The following is a 20,858-nucleotide window of genomic DNA, read 5'->3' as shown; positions in this document are numbered from 1 at the left end:
GAATCCTGCGACAGGTCACCGAAATCCTGAATCCAGGTCCCAGACTAGTGACCGGATTCCGGCGTCTGAGTTTATTACCCCCCAGTAACAAGTTCATTGGGGATTAATAATTAGTGAAAAATGAATATGTTTTAAATTTTGAATGTTTTAGTAGGTTTATCCAAATAAATAATCTTATTATTGCCCCCCAATAATCTTATTATTGCCCTAATAAACATTTTATTGCCCCCCAGTAATATTATTATTGTCTCCCAATAATCATATTATTGCCCTTGAGTGAAATGCATAAACTCTCAAAACCAAAATGAAACGGACACAATTGATCAATTCATATGTTCAATTGTATAAGTTCACTTTTTTTTTTTGCTTCCCCATTCTAGGAACTCAAAGTATACCAAAAAACAAAAAATTACTCTCGGCACCCAGAAATTGCTCTGGGCACCAGATCGGGATTGACCGGGATGAAGTCACCGGCGATTGTTCTGGCCCAAAACCACAGAGTCGCTTCACCGAACGAAGACACCAGCGCCGAGATCACTGGGGTCTGTATTGAATTTCTGAAATTTTTTTGAACTGGTCACGGATCTGACGAAGGAGATGTGGACGCCGAGGTCGCGGTGGTTGCCGGAGCACTCTAGGCACATGAAGACGTCGTAGGAGACCGAAGCCCATTGCGGATTCTTCAACGAGCAGTCCACGCAGATCTTGTTTCCGGCTGCGATTGCAAGTCCCGGAGCCTCCTCGATGCCTCCATTTTTTAGCTCCGATCAGCTCAGATCTGAATCGGATCATCGATCCACAACCAAAATTTGCGACATGGAGAGAGAGAGAGAGAGAGAGTCTGAGACGAGTTGAGAGAGAGAGAGAGAGAGAAATCAGTAAGGGGGAGGAGAGAGAAAATAGATCGAAGAGAGAGTTGAGAGTTGAGATGTAATTTATTAATTAAAATAGGGACAAAACTGTCAAGGGATGTTAGATTGGGTAAATGAGGTTAAAAAACTCTTAGTAGAGTAAGTGGACAATTTTTAAGCTGAAAATGGGTAAGTGGTCATGGCCCCTCATGGTAGGAGTTGCCCTAAGCCATACCACGACTTTATTTGATATACAATTAATGACCAGATGAAAATCTCCTTAAAAACTATGTCAACGAGTGATGTCGCTAAAAGCAGCGCGCAATTTAACCCTGAAATATCGTTAGTAGTATAAGCAAATAGGGATCGTTCTATCCGGGGATTGAGGGTACACTTGTAATTGTGAAACAAATAAAGAAAAGTATTATTTACAAAAATAAAATAAAGAATATAAATATATACAATTGTATAAACAAATAAAGAATTAAAATAATAAAGTATTATTTACAAAATAAAATAAAGAATAGAAATATATACAAGTAACAAAATAAAAAGGGAGGGGGGTTTAAGAATTATAGAATTGAAAATTAAGATAAATAAAATAAAGAAAATGTAAAAACATATATACAAGGGTGGATCGCAAGGAACAAAGATCAAAACCACATCCATATGTAAGAAATCCAATTACAATTCCTATAGTTGATTTTAAATGTCATGAGAGAGGAGTTGATCATGTGAAACATTCGAAAGCAAATGATTTCCCATATTTTACTTTTCAATGCTAATTAACCTAAGCGAAAGCACCTAGATTAATCCTATCAAACATGCAATCAAGCCCTAGAAAGCTAGTCAATCATGACATGTTCAACGCATTAGACATAGAGAAAGGCTATCAACTCAAGTGTACAACTTAGTATGGAAAAGTCCACCTAATTGCAATCCTCTTCAATTAAATTCGATTCTTGTCCAGAACCTTTACTACTTTTGATTCAAGTTACACAAAACGAAAAGTCGATTTCATGTTCTTAAACCTAGCACCAATTACATGCAAATCCTATAAGTGTCGACCCAAATAAGATAAACATATAAAAGTTTTCTGTAAAGCAAATTTAATCGAACAAACTCACATAAGCAACTTAGAATCACAATTATAGAATTCGAAAACTTTATTTAAACATAGAAATTGGGCTTAAACTTTGCCCTAAACATTATTGTTAACTAGAAACAAGTTCATACGAAATCAAACAAGGAAACCAAAAAGGTTACAAGGAAAAGGAACGAATTACACCGTGAGTGGAGATGGAGATGGAGAGCTAGATGGTTGGATCTTGAATCTTGGAAGCAAGCCTTCAAGGTGGATGATGGAGGATATGATCTTCACAGCTCCTTCTTCTTCTTCCTCTCTTTGCTTGAAAATGCAGAAACTTAAAACTAGAGAATGAAAAAGAAATATGGAGAGGAAATGGAGAGACAACGAGATGAGATGGATGAAGGAATTTAGAGAGAAAATGGAAAGGAAATGGAGAGACAAAGAAGATGGAATGGATGAAGGAATTGGTGACTAAGGAAAATGGAGAGGAAATGGTGAGACAAGGAGATGGAATGGATGAAGGAATGTCTTTTAGAATGAGAGGAGAAGGTGTTTATATAGGGAAGAAAAAGAAGAGTGAAATGATGAGATGAAGAAAAATAATGAAAGTAGAGTATGAGAATGGTTTGTAAAATATGTAAAAGATGAGGTAATGATGAAAGCAAAGCATGAAGGTGAAGAAATGTGGAAGTGATGATGATCTTTTAGGGTAGAAAAATTGTATCCAAGGAAAAAGAAATGCTTTCTTCATATGGGTGGGAAACATGAATATGTGGTGTTGAGCTGTTTTTAGGTCAGTTTCTTCCCCTTTATTCCTTCAATTATTTCTCCATCAAAACTTCAGAATGAGCCTTCGACTTCTTCATAAAAAATGTTCCACTATGAGTGTATATCATCCTCACAAATTTTCAGAGCTTTATTCCATGTGGTTGGGCCGGAAATGCTGCTGGACCTCTTACAGGTCCAGTTTTCCTGTTTTGCTTCTGTAGAAAATTGGGCTGATTGTTTGAAGGCCTTCCACTCATATTTTTCTCTGGCACTCTTCATAAGAAATGATCCTTTGGGTGTCTAGAATGGATCTGGAGAGTTTCAGCTCATTTCGAGTTCATTTGGTCAGGTGGCCGCTCCTTCTTCCTTGCTTGGCTCTGATTCTCCTAGCCGGAGTAAGAAAATATTCAAGGTTGACTTTTTAGTGCATTTTCATTCTTCTCCATCATTTCTAGGTAATTATGGACGTAACACTCATTTCTTTTTCATCTACTCCAATGTACCTAAAAATAGAAATTAAGTTAAAAATCGATTCGTTAAGGAATAACTAAGCAAAATGTGAGAAATTAACATTTAAAATATCACATTAAAATGCGCCTATCAAATTCCCCCACACTTAGCTTTTGCTAGTCCCTTAGCAAAACAAAACAACAAAAAAATCCAAAACAGAACAAAGACTTGACAAAAAGCAAGTAAATGACTCTATTGCTCATAACTGTTGTCTCAGAGACTCCAAACTCATGGCTTTCACGTTAAACACTTAATCAAAATCACAAAGATAATTCCATGGTTAATAAACCTGTGACATTCATATGACTAAGCAAGATATGGAGAACTTAAGTTATACAGTGAATGATAGCATGTTTCGAACAAGTCCAATCCAAACTCACAGGGCATACTCTCGATTTTTCTCTCAGAAATGGCTATGCTTAAAAGCTTCACACTCAAGTATATGCAAGAGAACAAATTGTAAGGCAACAAACAGCTTGCATATTTCATCAATAAACACATTTTGTGAAGAATTTTTAAAGACCTCATGAAATGACTAAGTGCACAAATGAACCTAAACCATAAGCTCGACTGCGTAACTGACTCCACTAACCAAAGATTGCCCATCTCAAGGATCAAGTCAGCACTAAAAACAGGTTGTAATGGGGCTAAGCTAGGGTTTTCGAAATGAAGATTAAGGATACAAAAAATCCTAAGGACCTAGCAGAGCATATAAGGACCACCTTATGTCATTATTTTTGTAGACCAAATATCATTGTTTTGGGCCAAACCTTCACTCTAACCAATATGGGAATGGACAAAGGCATAATTTTCAACTTTGAGCCTTCTACAAATTTGCAAGTCCAAAACCATACTTCAACATTTTCCCAAGAGTTTTCTTTTCAATTTTTCTTCTCTTTTGCCGCTTTCCCTTCTTTCTTTTTTTTTTTTTTTTTTCAAGGCAAATTTTTTTTTTCTTGGATTTTTCCCACCCCATACTTGTCTTTCATCGTCACCCCTACATACTATGTCATGCTCTACTAAGTCCTTAAGACAAGGGTAGAGATATCCTGTACTAAGCTCATGGTAGGGTAGTGAGGGTGATGAAACAAAGGTTTTCAACGTAGGCTCAAAGGGGTTCATTCTAAGGAGTCCCACGACGGGCACAATTGGGGACACATGCTTGTTTGGCTATGGTGGTTACCCTAATGCATTCTATCCTATCCAGGATCAGTGCATATTATGGCATACAAGTTTTGACAGTCACAACAGCCGAGTTCTAGTACTCTCTAGTCCATTAAAATCTATGGCACATGATCATTGGATTTTCAAAAGAATGATGAGGTTTTGCAAATACAGCCACAAAATTCTAGAATTATCAGTAAGCACTCAAAAAGAAAGTATTTTAGCTCAACAGCTCACTTGGGTCAAATGAATCAGACTTAATCCTAGCATGCTTAATGAACCAAGTTACAATCCTATCTCAAATCTTCATACAAGCATCACAATGTCGATTAACCACAGAATTCAATTAAGTCCTATTTTGATTGTGAAAACCTTCAGCCATGAATTCGGAGACATGTTCATCCTAGACGTTAGGAGCATCCTAAGACTCAAACACACAAAAACACTCTAAAACCAACCTTTTTTTTTTTTTTTTTTTTTTTTTTTACAATTTAATTTAATTTCAACACTTAGGTACGGGAACAGGGAGTCTCGATGTGCAATGGGACTGAAACAGCTACCCTTTTTCAAGACTATGTTTAATCCAATATACCTTAGTGTATCACAACATTTTCTTTTGTTATAAACATTTTTTTTTTTTTTTTTTTTTTACATACTACTAAAAACACAATAAAGCAATAATCCGTCCCCCATACTTAATTCATGCATTGTCCTCAATGTATAACAAATATAAAGCATGCAAAGCATAAATCAAGCACGGAAGAGAAAGTTAACACAACGAAACCTAAAACAACTTAAAATTCATGAAAATAAAATAGAAGGAAGAGTTCAAGAAAGCAAATCTGCGTTTGATGGCTCCTCCTCAGATACGGTTGAAATGGGTTGCCTCCCATGCAGCGCTTAATGTTTAAAGTCTTTCAGCCTAGACTTGTACCTCCATTTACTCCTTTGGAGGAGCGGTATGCGAGCGAGTGGCAGCCCTCTTGCTGGTTTCAGCCTTCGGAGGCGGGTTCTCATGTTGTGATGCAGTAGCGTCCTTGCGAGGAAACCCAGGAGGATAACTCTGCAAGTTATTGACTTCCTGAGCAAGCTTGTTTATTGCAGTGTGACAGCGGATCAAAGAGCAGTTCATCTCAGAGATGTAATCGATCATGCAATTGACTCTCCAATCTGTCACCATAATACCATCGCGGAGAGAGGAACGCAAATCATCAATCGAATCCGACAAGCTTTCCAGGGTGGCCATAGGCCGAGGAGCACGAGTAGCTGGTGAGGAAGAAGACTCTCCGGGATGCAGTCTAGGAGAGCGACGAGGCAGATGAGCGGGACTGCGGGTACGCTCACGGATAGGACGATGGTCCCATGGACGAGTAAGCCCAGCTCTAGTGGCCGCTTGACGACCTTCTTCTTCCAAAGAGAGAACACGGCGTTGATTGACGCCCCTGCGAGGGGTAACCTTGGTTCGAGCCATGAGGAAGTAGAAGGAATTTGAAACTGCACGCTTAGACAAACCTTAGTAAAATCTGGAGGAGACAAAAAAGGATGTATATGTAAAGCACAAAATAGGGTAGAAATCTCAACAGGCACACGGTTTTAACAAAGCTTCTCCGGGAACGAGAAGAGTTATGACAGTTCACGGCCCAAGAAACTCCCCCACGTGTAAATATTCCTTTCTTTTCCTGGATTTATGGCATGCTTTCGGCTATAGCTTGTCTGTCACGGATCCTCGAGATTAGTTTGATTCCCCCACACGTCCTTTCTTTTCCTTAATTTACGGTAATCATACCTGCTTTCGGCTGTAGCTTATCTGTCACAGCTCCTCGAGATCAGTTTGGTTCCCCCACGTGTCCTTCACGCGCCAACAACTTTTCCGTGTTTTCGGGTGACTTTAATCCAACGCGTAGATTTAATCTCAGAGATCTTCGATCCAACGGTGGAGATCTGCTCACTCGTTCTATTCATAGGTGCATTCTGAGCGACTGTTCACTCCAAAAGAAAATTCTTCCGAGTTCACTACAAGAATTTTGTTTATTGATAGCACAAATTAATAGCGTTTTTCCCTTAAGTGCTATTATTTGTCAGTTTTAAGACCCAAAAAAAAAAAACCAATATTGAAACGCTATGGTATTACTTGAAAGGTTACCGCCAGTAGAATAGTGAAGGCGGGATTAAAATTTTGGTTTCGCGGTTCGGTTATTGATTTAGAGCGTTTAGCTTATCGAATGAATAAAAAAACAATGGGAGTTTATTATAGCGTTTTCACTCCACCGCTGCCCTCATCGTCATTCTCTCTCATCCTCCTCTCATCCTCTTACTCCCCTTCATCATTGCCGCTGCCGTCATCACCATTCTCTTCAATTCTTGTGAGGTGAGTTTATTCTATTCCTTATGGTTTGCTCTTCTAAGCTTCGTGGTCTGGTGGTTTTCTTTCACAAGTGAGATTGGGTATTTGGATTCAGTTTTAATCTATTTGGGTTTTTGTTTCCCTTGATTTCTTCGATGGGTTTTTCTGTCTCTTGAAGATTGGGTGCTTTGATTTCGTGTTTGTGAAAGTTATTTGTTGTTTTTGCAGTTCTAATTTATCAAGGCAATTTGAGGGGACTCTCTGCTCTTTCTCAAACTAGATAGCATAGCTGCTTGTTGATGCTTCTCAATCATCTGAACGACCAATATCTCCAACTCTCTTTGGAATTTTCTTGGAGGTACGTTTCGCTTCGTTCATTTGGTGATGATCAATTTTTGTTCCAACAGCTCTGTCTTGCTTATTTTTGACTTTTGCTTATTCTGTGTGTGGGCATGTCCTCAATGTTTTATTGGAGTTGGTTTTGGTTGCTGAGAGAAAAGAAAGAGAGAGATAGAAACCAGAAAGAAGAGTTTGTGAAATTTAATGTTGAATTGATGTGTGTTTGTTCCATTAACTTTCAATTCCGATAGATTTCTTCTGCAACATATCTTTAATTTGTGGAATGGTGTAGTATGTAAGTTGCCTTTTTGTTTGTTTTTATAGTTTTGATGGATGACAGTGGTAATGGATAGAGTATTTGGTTGGTTAATCAATTGAAGAATTGATGAAGTTGTATCATAGTTTATATATCTGGGCAACTAGGTGCTCAGTAAACCTTTTGTAAAACCAGAAAGAAGAGGAAGAGGACGGGAGATGAAAAGAAGAAGAAGAAAGAAAAGAGAGGAGAGGGGAGTGCAACTAGTTGAAAAAGTCAAAAAGAAAGAAGAATGAGAAGTACAAAGGGGGAGACAGAAAGGGATTGAGGAGAGAGAATGTGGGTTTTGCCAGATTGAAAGAATCATCTTATATCAATTATAGTGTGGGGGGTTGGAATCAATTACGGCTTGCCAGCAATTATCCTTATATGTCCAAATTGACACCTATGGCAGCAACCATCTATTTTAATAAATTGGCTATATAAATTGATTATTGGTTTTATTGTTATCATTTTTTGTTTCTGTACTTAGTTTTATTTATGTTGCTTGAACTTTTTGTTAAGTAATTGGATCATTGGATTTATGTTTTGTTTGATCGATTGTTTGAATATTATGTCTTGTTTCATTGCAATTCCATCATTTTATATGTAATATTTATCAAATATATTTATTAATAACACCATGTATAATTATATATATATATATATATATATTTATATATTACATATTATTTAAAAAAAACGTATCGTATCCTGTTTTTTTTTTAAAAAAAACGTATCCACGTATCGTATCATATCGCACCCCGTACCCCGTACCCGTGTCAGTGCATCATAGGTGGAGAGTAGGTTTTCTTGTTTTGGTCGACTCTCGTAAAATAAAAGCACTTTTGTTTGTAAGTAGCACTTGGAATCCTTTTGGGATCTAATTGCTAAATTAGTTCTGCTGTGAACATATTCTGCAAATTCTCTTCTTGCTTTTTTTTCGTATTGGAATTTTAAATTCAGCTGGCAAAAAAAAAAATCATTTATAGTAGTAACACTGTGGTTGCTTGTTCAATGGTGTAATGATTCTGGATGTATTCAAATGATTTTCGCTGCAGGAGATTAACCATGCTGGAGCTGGTGGGTTGTGGGCTGAGCTTGTAAGCAACAAAGGTACATCTCAACTCTCAAAACTCCAGATAATGCAAAGTGAAAAAGAATGTTTATTATAGAAAGATACTAAACATGGATCTGACTCTATGAAAAGAGTGGGATCGCATGTGGACCAACTCCTTACATGCTCATTGAATATTGTTAAACTTAGGAGTTTGGGTTTTGCCATTAGATAACCGTTCCGTATCAACTTAGAGATCACTTTGCTTCAATTAGTATAGAAGCTGCAACTTCAATGGTTGTGCTTTTGTGCCAGTATGTGTTTGTTCATAGCTATTTGAGTATCTTTCTACTGTCTCAAGTGTGTGTTCCATTGATCATTGCTCTCCTAAAAAGTCAGATCTATATATGTAATAAACTAACATGATTCTAATTGTATAAAGTTGTTGACTCCAGTTAGGGTAATTTAGCTTTTCTGCCCAAAGTGACTTGCACATAGAACCTTGGCCTTTGACTCATGTTTGGTGGTTATTGTGTGCCATTTCAATTAGCTTGTTTAGTGACTTAGGAGTTAACGCCTCATCCTATTCTATTAGAAAAGGTTGTAAGATCAATAAAGATAGTTTTTAATGAAGTTTAGTGTGGTATAACTAAGGCATTTGTGCCAAGGTTCTCTTCTATCATATTCCTGTTCATTTGTTCACACACCCCTTGAATGTTTTCGCAGTTAGACCCTTTTTTTCGTTTTCTTTCTTTCTTTCTATAATGCTACTTCTTTCTCAATCTGATATGTGAACCTCATAATTTCTTAACACTTTAGATTTATTATTTGTTACTTAATTAAATCTCAACATTGCTGCTAGGATATTCAAGGACAATAGGATCGTGTGGCATAGCTGGTTTGAAATTGTTTTCTCAACACAAGTAGTAAGTTCCACACCCCCCCCCCCCCCCAGTCATCTCTCTTCCTTTTACGTATCAAGAAACTATGGTACATTAATTGAAAAAATATAGTTAGAACATCCTATTGCATGTCTCACTTGTTTCTCATATTCTATATATGCATGATAAATATGTTTATATATTTTAATTTATGCATGTGACTCAGATACTATATGTAATTAATTCCACAATGAATAGTTTACTTAATAAAGAAATTGCTTTCGAATTTTCTGCACTTCCATAACTCGTAAATAGTTGTTGTTTGAATTTTAGATTTTGCTTGCCTACAAATTACATGAATATATGATGCTGGATAAAGGTTGGGTGCGTCTTCACAGGTAAAACCTATTGTACTTGGCTGATATAGAATCTGAAAACTTCGGTTATAGAACAACATTATTTTCTTCTTTTCTTTTTCTGTTATGTTTGATCATAGAGCTGATCCCGAGTACGAGAAAGGGGCATGGAATTTTGTGAAAACGGTCACAAGGAACCTGGGAAACCCTGAAATGATCTTATGTCCTTGCATAGATTGTCGCAATGTAGATCATCAGCATGGCAGTATTGTTGTTGAACATTTGGTTACAAGGGGAATGGAGGCCAAGTACAAACAAAGAAAAGATTGGTATGAGCATGGGGAGCAGACAATTAATGGTCATAAAAATGAGGAAGTGGTCAATGATGAGATATATGAGTTATTTAAAGCTGCCCAATTTTTGGATCAAGACTGTATCAAGCCTACTGAGTTTGTTAATGAAGATTGTGTTGAGCCCACTGAAGACATACATGATGATGATTTCATAGCAAAACTAGAAGATGCAGAAACTCCTTTGTACCCGAATTGTTCAAACTACAACAGGTTATCAGCCATTGTAGCTTTATATCGACTTAAAACTCAGAGTGGGTGGTCTAATAAGAGTTTTAATGAGCTTCTTGAGACATTGCCAGACATGCTTCCAAAGGACAATGTACTTCATAAGTCAATGTACTCAGTGAAAAAGTTTCTAAAGACATTTGAGATAGGCTATGAAAAAATTCATGCTTGTGAGAATGATTGCTGTCTATTTAGAAAAGAGTACAAGGACTTGGACAATTGTCCCAAATGTGGTGCCTCAAGATGGAAAAAAAACAAGCGGACCAATGAGATTAAAAGAGGTGTTCCGGTTAAAGTTTTAAGATACTTTCCTATCATTCCAAGACTCAAAAGGATGTTCAGGTCTGAGAAAATGGCTGAAGATTTAAGGTGGCATTTCAATAATAAAAGTAATGATGGGAAAATGCGTCACCCTGTTGATTCGGTGACATGGGACTTGGTTAATGATAAATGGGAATCATTTGCAGTTGATCCACGCAATCTTAGACTTGGGCTTTCTACTGATGGTTTCAATCCCTTCTCCATGTTAAGCTCCAAATATAGTTGTTGGCCGGTGATGTTGGTTACATATAACTTGCCTCCTGCATTGTGCATGAAGAAAGAGAATATTATGCTAACACTATTGATTCCGGGTCCAAAGCAACCTGGAAATGACATAGACATTTATTTACAACCACTTATAGAAGACTTGGAACACTTGTGGCACAATGGAGTGGTGGCTTATGATGCTTTTAGTAGAACAACATTCAATCTCAAAGCAATTTTGCTATGGACTATAAGTGATTTTCCAGCGTATGGAAACCTTGCCGGATGTTGTACAAAGGGAAAAATGGCATGTCCTCTTTGTGGAAAGAATACACATCATAGATGGTTAACTCATAGTAGAAAATTTGCATACATGGGCCATAGGAAATTTCTGTCACCTACACATTCATATCGGGGAAAAAAGGCCTGGTTTGACAACAATGTGGAACATGGAAGGAAGCCAAGAATCTTGACAGGTCGGAATATTTCAGTTGCTCTTAGAAATTTTCCAAATGATTTTGGAAAAGGTAGTAACAAAAAAAGAAAAAGGAATGACAATGCCGATCCATATTCTGATGGTGAAGACAATGATGATGTTAATGATGACTATGATGATCAAGAGGAGCTATCAAGGTGGAAGAAAAGGTCAATCTTTTTTAATTTACCATATTGGGAGGTTAGTGTTTATGTCTTAAATGCATTTTTTTTTCCTGAATTAATTGCAAAGTGTCAAATGCTAATTACTGACAATAAACTTCATGCTTTTGTACGTAGGAACTTCCATTACGTCATAACTTAGACGTAATGCATGTAGAGAAAAATGTCTGTGAGAGCATAATAGGCACAATGTTGCATTGTGGTAAGTCAAAAGATGGACTTAATGCTCGCAAGGATTTACAAGATATGCAAATTCGGAAGGATCTACATCCTCAACCTCGTGGAAGAAGAACATACCTTCCTCCAGCTCCATGGACATTCTCAAGGTCAGAAAAAAAGAGATTCTGCAAGAGATTGTATGACTTCAAGGGACCTGATGGTTATTGCTCAAACATTGGGAAGTGTGTATGTTTGGAGGAATACAAAGTTATTGGCCTCAAGTCCCATGATTATCATGTTCTAATGCAACAGCTGCTTCCGGTTGCTTTAAGAGGATTGCTTCCGAAAGGGCCTAGAAAAGCAATACTTCGGTTATGTGCTTTCTTCAACAAGCTATGTCAGCGTGTTATAGATAGAGAAAAAATAGCAATCTTGGAGGAAGAGATCATTGAAACTTTGTGCATGCTCGAAAGGTTCTTTCCACCTTCTTTTTTTGATATTATGGTGCACTTAACGGTTCATCTTGGAAGAGAAGCCCGACTATGTGGTCCTGTTCATTTTCGTTGGATGTATCCCTTTGAGAGGTACGAAATACTTCCTTTTAAAAAAAAACTTTGAATAGTTTGTAGTTGATGCATTACAAACATTACTGTTGTATCGCTTATTTTCAGATATATGAAAACACTAAAAGACTTCGTCCGGAACCCTGCAAGACTAGAGGGGTGTATTGCTGAATCATATCTTGCAGAAGAGTGCATGAGGTTTTGTACTGAGTTTCTGAAAAAAACAATACACATGGAGGAAAAACAAGTTCGCAATGACGATTTTGGCAATGAAGTGATTCTCGAAGGTCGTCCAATTTCTGGAGCCACATCCATCACATTAAGTGATAGAGAGAAGAAAATTGCACATCTTGCTGTGTTAATGAATACAGCTGTGGTGGATCCATATTTAGAGTAAGTAAAATTACATTTTGTATTATTCCAGTGTTTCAATATGTTTAGATATCAATTGGAAGTACTGATTTAGTTTTCTACTACTAGCATACACTTGGAGGAGTTACAAGAGTCAAACGAACGCCTTAGAAATGATGCAACCTTACTTTGGAATAGACATACTGAAAAATTTGCAGAATGGATAAAAAAGAAGGTTAGGTGAACTGTTTTGTGCCTTATTTTTATTAATTTTCATTTTCTTAGTAGCTCTACTTAATTAAAATAATTCATATAACTTTTTACACTGTAAACAGGTTCCTATTGATTCAAATAATCACTCGGAGACATTGAAATGGATTGCATATGGTCCACGGAGTAGTGCGTTGTCTTTTACTGGGTATATTGTCAATGGGCAGCAAAAGATACGCAAAACAGTGGGGTGACTTATGATGCAACTAGCATGTGTAGGGCAAGCGCAAAAGATACTGCACAAGTGCCTGATTTGGTTACTTACTATGGAACGTTGACAGATATAATATTACTAGACTATCACGTATTCTATGTTCCGGTCTTTAGGTGTCAATGGGCAAATAAAGGTAATGGTGTTAAGGTTGAAGATGGATTTACCCTTGTGAACCTTCACCAAAGTCAAGTATCATTTGCGAGAGATCCATACATCCTAGCATCTCAAGCAAAACAAGTCTTTTATTCAAGAGAAGATGATTCCTCTAATTGGTATGTTGTATTGAAGGCACCACCAAGAGGTTACCATGAGCTAGAGGTCGACGATGAAAATGCAGATGTAGCCTCAATGCCACCAGAAATTGACATGGATATTGACGAGTCTAGTGATGAAACTAGATATGTCAGGGAGGATTGTGAAGGCATATTTGTGTAAAGGCATAGTAGTGATGAAGTTAGTCATGATCTGGGTTATTTTTTGGTTCAAGAGTGATTGATTTAGCTTGCATTTTGGCTGAATTTAGTAGTGACAAAGTTAGTAACATGTGTCATGAATTTGCTGTGCTTTTATTATAGAACTTACTATGCTTGTCTCTTCAATATATTATATGCCTAATTTTAAGTTAATGAATATATACTTACAGCTATTTTTTTTTTTTTTTGAACAGGTGAATAACAATGGCTAGTGATGCAAAGATGAGAAGTTCTCACAAGAGGAAACATGCTCGGGAAGCCACACAAGCATCAAAGGTTTCTCATGTAGGGGATAAGAATATACAAGTTAGTCCAGAACTATGTCAAGATACATTAAAACCATGCGATGAGAGTCCAGAACCTAACATCCAACACCACTCACCTTCCACAAAAGAAGTGGTACAAGAAGATGCACCACCATCACAAGATTCAGCTGCAGACCCGAGAGGACTTAAGAAAACTAGAGGTCCAACGAAAATGAAAGATATTGCTGTGGAGCCTGGAAGTCGAATTCATGTTGAATTTACTGATAAAGGTGAACCATGTGGTGAGGGCTCAGTTAGTTTGTCTTCTTATTTAGGCCCACTTGTACGAGAACATGTATCTGTAACACTCCACGATTGGAGGAAGCTTGGTGATGACATAAAAGTAGTTTTGTGGAAATCAATTCAGGTATTATGTTCCATTACTCTAGCCTCACTCTGACATACAAGTTATTCATACTAGCATTTTATAATTTTGTTATATTGCTGCATTACTTTGCTAATGCTTTCTAAAATATTAGGTCGGTGATTTCTATTATAACACGACAAGTTTGGATATTTCATACAAATTACCTCTAGCTTTCTTTATTTCTTTTATTAAAATGTCTTCTAGCTAATTGTATATAATCTTCAGGCAAGATTTGACTTGGAGGAGGAATGGCAGAAGGCTGTCGTATTTAAATCGATGGGATGTATATGGAGGGCCTCAAAGTCAAGATTAGTGAGCCAAATACAGGAGGCCAAAAACAAAGGAGAAAGACTTCGACTCCAACCTAAGAACATTCAAAGTAGAGCAGAGTGGAAAAGGTTCATCCGTGCAAAAACTAGTCCAGCATTTAAGGTACAATATTTAAAAAGTCCTACAGCAGCTATTTCCTTGTGAAAGATTGTACAGTTATAATCATGCTAAAATAAAATGATTTCAGGCTGTCAGTGATAAGTATAAGGCAATTAGGCACAAGCAAATCCCACACACATGTAGCCGAAAAGGAATGGCTCGATTGGCAGAAGATATGGTGATACATATATTTCATACTCATATGCATTTTTATGTTGCAGTTGACATATTTTAGAGCTCCAATGACTAATCTCTCATAACCTGAAATAAATTTATTTTCTTTCTTATAGAAAAGGAACAGTGCCGACCCTTCTTCTGTATCTAGAGTTAAAGTTTGGATCAGATCACGTACCAGAAAGGATGGTAAACCAGTAAACACTGAAGTTTTTGAAACTATAGTAAGGGCATGCATTATGTATCTAGCGTTTTGTGTAAATTTATATAACCTATTAAATGTTTTGGGTTTCTAACAATTGATATTATTTATATGTTCAATTATTTAGGAGAGGGTGAATGTAGTTGAAAGTGATTTGCCATCATCCTCAACAACTAATGTGAGAGAAGATGCTTTATCTAAAGTCTTAGGACACGATAAACCTGGACGACTAAGAGGAATGGGAAGAGGAATGACCATCAGCAAATTGGCATTCTTTCAAACTAAGGACAAGCATGTGGCTAAGATGCAAGAGCAACAAATTAACATGCAAGACAGGATAAATCATTTGGAGAACTTGGTCAATAAATTAGTGAAAAATAAGGTATGTTTTGTTTATATTATGATCAGTGAAAAGGAAAAATTCCAGCTATTGCTTGAAACTTTTTATTAATTGTAACCAAACTTGTTCTGTTGTTAGATTCAACAAAGTGAGGAAGAGGAGAAAACATCTCCAATGGTAAAGTTATTTTCGTTGCATCTTTGAACTAAATGTGGCATTAAATATTCAACCAAAACTTAGATCGATTATAGTGTTTGTCATTCCTAAATTGCAGAGCGTCAACACCAACTCATTGAATAAGTGCAAGCTACTAGATTGGAGTGGAACAGAGGACATTGTTGCTGAAGGTCGCTGGGTTTCAAGTGATCCAGAAGAGTCTGTCAATGAAATTCCCTTGGGACCTAATGCAATGAAAGTCTTGGTTGATATCTCAAATAAACCAGATGCTTTTCTTTGGAGGCCTACATCTAATATGTTTTGTTTTCAACATGCTCAAGGTAAAACAATAGCATGGCCTGCTGACAGAGTTATTTTTCAAATGGATCAGCAGTCTGAGGAACAAGACAATTTATCTATGCCTTCGGTAAAATATTCATATCCTCTTATTTTTTTCTTAAGTTGTTGTATCCTTTATTATATAACTAGTATGTCGTGACTCTTGTATATTCATTGTTGATAGAGTTCATACAACAACTCAAGGAACAAGTGCAAATTATTTGATTGGACTGGAAAAGATGAAGTAGTTGCAGAAGGACGTTGGCATTCAAGTGATCCAAAAGCGTTGGTAAATGGTATTCCTCTTGGACCTAATGCCATGATAGTTTGGGTAGATATTCCAAAGAATCATGAAGCATTTTTATGGAGGCCTACAATTGATATGACTTGCATTGAAGATGTCGTGAATTCTGCTATAGCATGGCCAGCTAACAAAGTTGTTTTGGAAAAGATATCAGAAAGTCAAGATGGTGAAAATGCATCCTCTCCTTCGGTAAAATTTTTTTTCCCTATATTGTTAATTATCATTGCTGAACATATGTGTGTGGATCTTGTCCTCAACTCAATATATTTTTTCTTGATAAACTTGGTAGAGTGTCAACTCCAAATCAAAGAAAAGGTGCAAGTTGTTGGATGTTAGTGGATCGGGACAAATAGTTGCTGAAGGACGTTGGTCCTCAAGTGATCCAGATCAGGTTGTTCATTTTGTTCCCTTGGGGCCTAATGCTATGAGAGTTTGGGTAGATACACCGAAAGTCCCAACTGCATCCCTTTGGAGGCCATCATCCGAGCTGGAAATTATTGAAGATGCTATTGGTACTACAATAGCATGGCCAGCAGACAAAGTGGTTTTCTTTTAGATCTCCGGTATGCATTTAAACTCTTATGTTTATATTTCTTCCCAAATAATTTGTTAACATTGACAAAATTTCTCTAGCTAGTTGGTTCTCAGTAAGTTATTGTAGGAAACTAAGTTAATGAAGAATGACTACTTGTTTGATTGCCTTTGCTTTTTTTATTTCTTATTTTGTGACAGTTCAGAGATGCTAAGAGAGCTATATATGAAGGTTAGAAGCTACTAATGGACTGATGTGGTCATGAATGATAGGAGTTGAGCACAAGTACTTTTTGATTGAGACATTGTAGTACTTGTTTATATTTTCCTTTGATTAATTTTGCAAACTGATCGACTGCTAGCTTTTGAGACAATTTTATTGAATTGTATTTGAAATTCATGTATGAAGTTTGAACCTTGATGAGATGATTGACATTTATTTTTGTATCATCTTCATGCTTTATATGAAATTTTGTGCTAGCTAGCGATAAAATTAATGTCTAGACAATGACAACGTTTCTTAAATGCTATGAAACAGGATATGTAAATGTGTTATGAATTTTCATTTGATAGCACTAGATAAGTGCTACAGAAAACCGAACAATAGCGTTTACTATCACCAGAAGAGGTCAATTTATAGCACTTGAGAAATGCTATGGAAACCAAGACAATAGCATTTGTTAAATGCTATGATAGGTCAAACTACAGCGCTTAGAAAATGCTATTATTAACTCGACAGTAGCATTTTTCAAACGCTACTAAAGGTCAAGCAATAGCGTTTCAAAAACGCTATCAATATAAGATGTATTATAGCGTTTCCGGAAACGCTATGACTGACCCTGTACCTATTATAGCTCGGGCAGACATAGCGTTTACTAAAACGCTATTGAATCCTACCATAGCGTTTTTCAAACGCTATAGATGAAAATTTATGGTGTAGTGGTTCCAGCCTTTCTCTCTCAACCCTTCAGCCTTTCTTTCGAAACTCAAATCCTTTCTTCATCAACATGGAACCACGAACTCTGCAACTAATGGAGTTACAAACCCAGCAACAAATGGAATTACAAGCCCAGCAACCAACCGAGGAGGGAGGAAGCATCCAAGCAACCGGGAGTAGTAACCGGTGGGCTCCCACACCGCCTCAACTAAGAATCCTCAAGGGCCTTTACTATGATAAGGGTTTTAAGTACCCAACTCCAGAGCAGATTCAAGAGATCTGCCTTCATCTGAAACAGTATGGGCAGATCGAGGACAAGAACGTCTTCTTTTGGTTCCAGAACCTCAAGGCTCGTGAGAGGCAGAAGTTGAAGGAATTTCGGAACGTTCCGGTTGGTGGATCTCTCAATCTCAATTTTGGATCCACTAGTTCTACTGATGATGGTAGATCCATTGATCTAAACTTTGGCTCACGTGTCGGCTATGGTGTTGATGGATCGATCATGGAACAACGAGGAGAATATCACCAGGAGATTGAAACCCTTCCACTGTTCCCCATGCATGGTGAGGACATCTTTGGCAACATGAAGACTACTTCCGAGGGAGGTAGCGGCTATGGCGGTGACTCTCGCATTTCCCTTGAGCTCAGCCTCAACTCCTACGGAGATGCAGACATGGCTTAGTATAGTGTATTTTTATTATTTTTTTTTTTAAATTTTTTTTTTTTTTTTGTAAATAGCTGAATTTAATAAGACTGAATGAATGCAGTTTTTTTTTTAAAAAATTTTTTTTATATTTTTTATATTTTTTTATATAAGGGACTCAAAAAAATAAAAGACAAATATAAATATATATAGGACTCAAAATGAAAGACAAAAATATAAATCCCTTCCCCCACACTTAAATATTGCATTATCTTCAATGTAATCAATTAAAAGCATGCAATGAAATAAGTAAGCATATTTAGAAGACATTTACGAAAACAAATCCTAAAATAAAAACTAAAGAGAAAAATTGAAAAATAAAAAGAAATAGGTAAAGAGAAAGCAAATCTGATTATATTCTGAATTGGGTTGCCTCCCAAGTAGCGCTTGTATTTTACGTCTTGCAACCAGACGGTACCTACATTAAATAAAGTTAGTAACTATAATTAACAAAGAAATACAAAATAAAAACAAGTATAACTATTAATTACAAACTACAAGTATAATTAACAAGTATATTGTACATAAGACACAAGTTAAGTACTCAAGTGAGTATAAAACGTGAAAAGTATTTTTACAAGTTTAAAGTGTGAAACAACAAAATAATTTACACGTATAGAGTATTCACAAGTATTTCTTTTATTATAAACATTATTGATATCGAATCAAATTCCAAGCGGTAAATCAAGTGGACGTGCGGCCCAAGTATAGTCGCCTAGACACAAACTCCCTTTCAAATCGTTTGGGCAACCTTACAGAAATGGCCAGGTGGGGGAGGACGAACACGAGAGGAAAAATCCATTTTGGCATGAGCTACTCCCACATAGTGGTTTAGGCCCATTTGCAAGCACTTCTGGATTCAAAAACCCGTCATGAACGTTGTCCCCTTCCTAGACACCATTCCACATAGGCTATACTTACTAAGATGAAAAAGTTCATAAGTGTGAAGACAGTTCAACAAGTGTTAATAAAGGCCGCCCTCAACCTTAAGGGACCTGAGCTAGGTACCAATAAGGGGTTTAGGCCAATATTAACAAAAGAGACTTCACCTATTCCTCTCAATTTACAACCTACAATTAAAATTCGTGTTCAAAAATATAACTAACATCCTAGTTAATTTAAACTAAGTTTCAAACAATTTTTAAACAACAAATATATACAATAAATGACACAATTTAGCAAGTGATTTTTCAATCCCCGGCAACGGCGCCAAAAATTGATGTCGCTAAAAGCAGCGCGCAATTTAACCCTGAAATATCGTTAGTAGTATAAGCAAATAGGGATCGTTCTATCCGGGGATTGAGGGTACACTTGTAATTGTGAAACAAATAAAGAAAAGTATTATTTACAAAAATAAAATAAAGAATATAAATATATACAATTGTATAAACAAATAAAGAATTAAAATAATAAAGTATTATTTACAAAAATAAAATAAAGAATAGAAATATATACAAGTAACAAAATAAAAAGGGAGGGGGGTTTAAGAATTATAGAATTGAAAATTAAGATAAATAAAATAAAGAAAATGTAAAAACATATATACAAGGGTGGATCGCAAGGAACAAAGATCAAAACCACATCCATATGTAAGAAATCCAATTACAATTCCTATAGTTGATTTTAAATGTCATGAGAGAGGAGTTGATCATGTGAAACATTCGAAAGCAAATGATTTCCCATATTTTACTTTTCAATGCTAATTAACCTAAGCGAAAGCACCTAGATTAATCCTATCAAACATGCAATCAAGCCCTAGAAAGCTAGTCAATCATGACATGTTCAACGCATTAGACATAGAGAAAGGCTATCAACTCAAGTGTACAACTTAGTATGGAAAAGTCCACCTAATTGCAATCCTCTTCAATTAAATTCGATTCTTGTCCAGAACCTTTACTACTTTTGATTCAAGTTACACAAAACGAAAAGTCGATTTCATGTTCTTAAACCTAGCACCAATTACATGCAAATCCTATAAGTGTCGACCCAAATAAGATAAACATATAAAAGTTTTCTATCAAGCAAATTCAATCGAACAAACTCACATAAGCAACTTAGAATCACAATTATAGAATTCGAAAACTTTATTTAAACATAGAAATTGGGCTTAAACTTTGCCCTAAACGTTAGGTTAACTAGAAACAAGTTCATACGAAATCAAACAAGGAAACCAAAAAGGTTACAAGGAAAAGGAACGAATTACACCGTGAGTGGAGATGGAGATGGAGAGCTAGATGGTTGGATCTTGAATCTTGGAAGCAAGCCTTCAAGGTGGATGATGGATGATATGATCTTCACGGCTCCTTCTTCTTCTTCCTCTCCTTGCTTGAAAACGCAGAACTTTGCAACTAGAGAATGGAGAAGGAAAATGGAAAGGAAATGGAGAGACTAAGAAGATGGAATGGATGAAGGAATTGTGTTTTGGAATGGTGACTATGCTTACTTATTTCATTGCATGCTTTTAATTGATTACATTGAGGATAATGCAATATTTAAGTGTGGGGGAAGGGATTTATATTTTTGTCTTTCATTTTGAGTCCTATATATATATATATATATATATTTTTGTCTTTTATTTTTGAGTCCTATATTTAAAAAAAAAATTAAAATTAAAAAAATAATAATA

General features: G+C 36.3%; 2 protein-coding genes across 6 annotated transcripts; both read left to right on the top strand.

Annotated features, from left to right (window-relative positions):
* The first annotated feature begins 6,591 nt into the window (after positions 1-6,591).
* LOC112192328 lies at positions 6,592-13,105 on the top strand. Of its 4 annotated transcripts, none has more exons than XM_040516055.1 (10): positions 6,592-6,751; positions 6,956-7,085; positions 8,423-8,477; positions 9,281-9,344; positions 9,633-9,697; positions 9,796-11,434; positions 11,533-12,158; positions 12,246-12,530; positions 12,618-12,723; positions 12,824-13,105. In XM_040516055.1, the coding sequence occupies exons 5-10, from the start codon at positions 9,663-9,665 to the stop codon at positions 12,950-12,952; spliced, it is 2,820 nt and encodes a 939-aa protein (XP_040371989.1). In that variant the 5' UTR covers positions 6,592-6,751; positions 6,956-7,085; positions 8,423-8,477; positions 9,281-9,344; positions 9,633-9,662; the 3' UTR covers positions 12,953-13,105. The 4 variants fall into 4 exon arrangements, with proteins under 4 accessions (XP_040371989.1, XP_040371990.1, XP_040371992.1 ...); XM_040516056.1 differs by having other exon boundaries at positions 9,615-9,697; XM_040516058.1 differs by having other exon boundaries at positions 12,604-12,723; positions 12,824-12,960.
* A 6-nt stretch (positions 13,106-13,111) lies between these two features.
* LOC112192329 lies at positions 13,112-17,035 on the top strand. 2 transcript variants are annotated; one of them, XM_024331998.2, is made up of 11 exons: positions 13,112-13,425; positions 13,640-14,117; positions 14,343-14,549; positions 14,635-14,724; positions 14,837-14,944; positions 15,050-15,304; positions 15,401-15,439; positions 15,537-15,845; positions 15,942-16,250; positions 16,351-16,624; positions 16,794-17,035. In XM_024331998.2, the coding sequence occupies exons 2-10, from the start codon at positions 13,650-13,652 to the stop codon at positions 16,615-16,617; spliced, it is 2,052 nt and encodes a 683-aa protein (XP_024187766.1). In that variant the 5' UTR covers positions 13,112-13,425; positions 13,640-13,649; the 3' UTR covers positions 16,618-16,624; positions 16,794-17,035. The 2 variants fall into 2 exon arrangements, with proteins under 2 accessions (XP_024187766.1, XP_024187765.1); XM_024331997.2 differs by having other exon boundaries at positions 13,112-13,505.
* Positions 17,036-20,858: the final 3,823 nt, after the last annotated feature.

This window comes from Rosa chinensis, chromosome 3 (assembly GCF_002994745.2).
Source record: "Rosa chinensis cultivar Old Blush chromosome 3, RchiOBHm-V2, whole genome shotgun sequence".
Lineage (NCBI taxonomy): Eukaryota > Viridiplantae > Streptophyta > Magnoliopsida > Rosales > Rosaceae > Rosa > Rosa chinensis.
Note: the sequence above shows the minus strand (reverse complement) of the source record. Positions and strands in the feature narration are given on the sequence as shown.

Coding starts and splice junctions, on each gene's coding strand:
- LOC112192329 (XM_024331998.2), top strand. CDS start 13,650: ATGGCTAGTGATGCAAAGATGAGAAGTTCTCACAAGAGGAAACATGCT. Junction 14,725..14,836: donor CTCGATTGGCAGAAGATATG/GTGATACATATA, acceptor TCTTTCTTATAG/AAAAGGAACAGTGCCGACCC. Junction 15,305..15,400: donor ATAAATTAGTGAAAAATAAG/GTATGTTTTGTT, acceptor TTCTGTTGTTAG/ATTCAACAAAGTGAGGAAGA.
- LOC112192328 (XM_040516057.1), top strand. CDS start 9,663: ATGATGCTGGATAAAGGTTGGGTGCGTCTTCACAG. Junction 12,531..12,617: donor GTGGTGGATCCATATTTAGA/GTAAGTAAAATT, acceptor TTCTACTACTAG/CATACACTTGGAGGAGTTAC. Junction 12,724..12,823: donor CAGAATGGATAAAAAAGAAG/GTTAGGTGAACT, acceptor CACTGTAAACAG/GTTCCTATTGATTCAAATAA.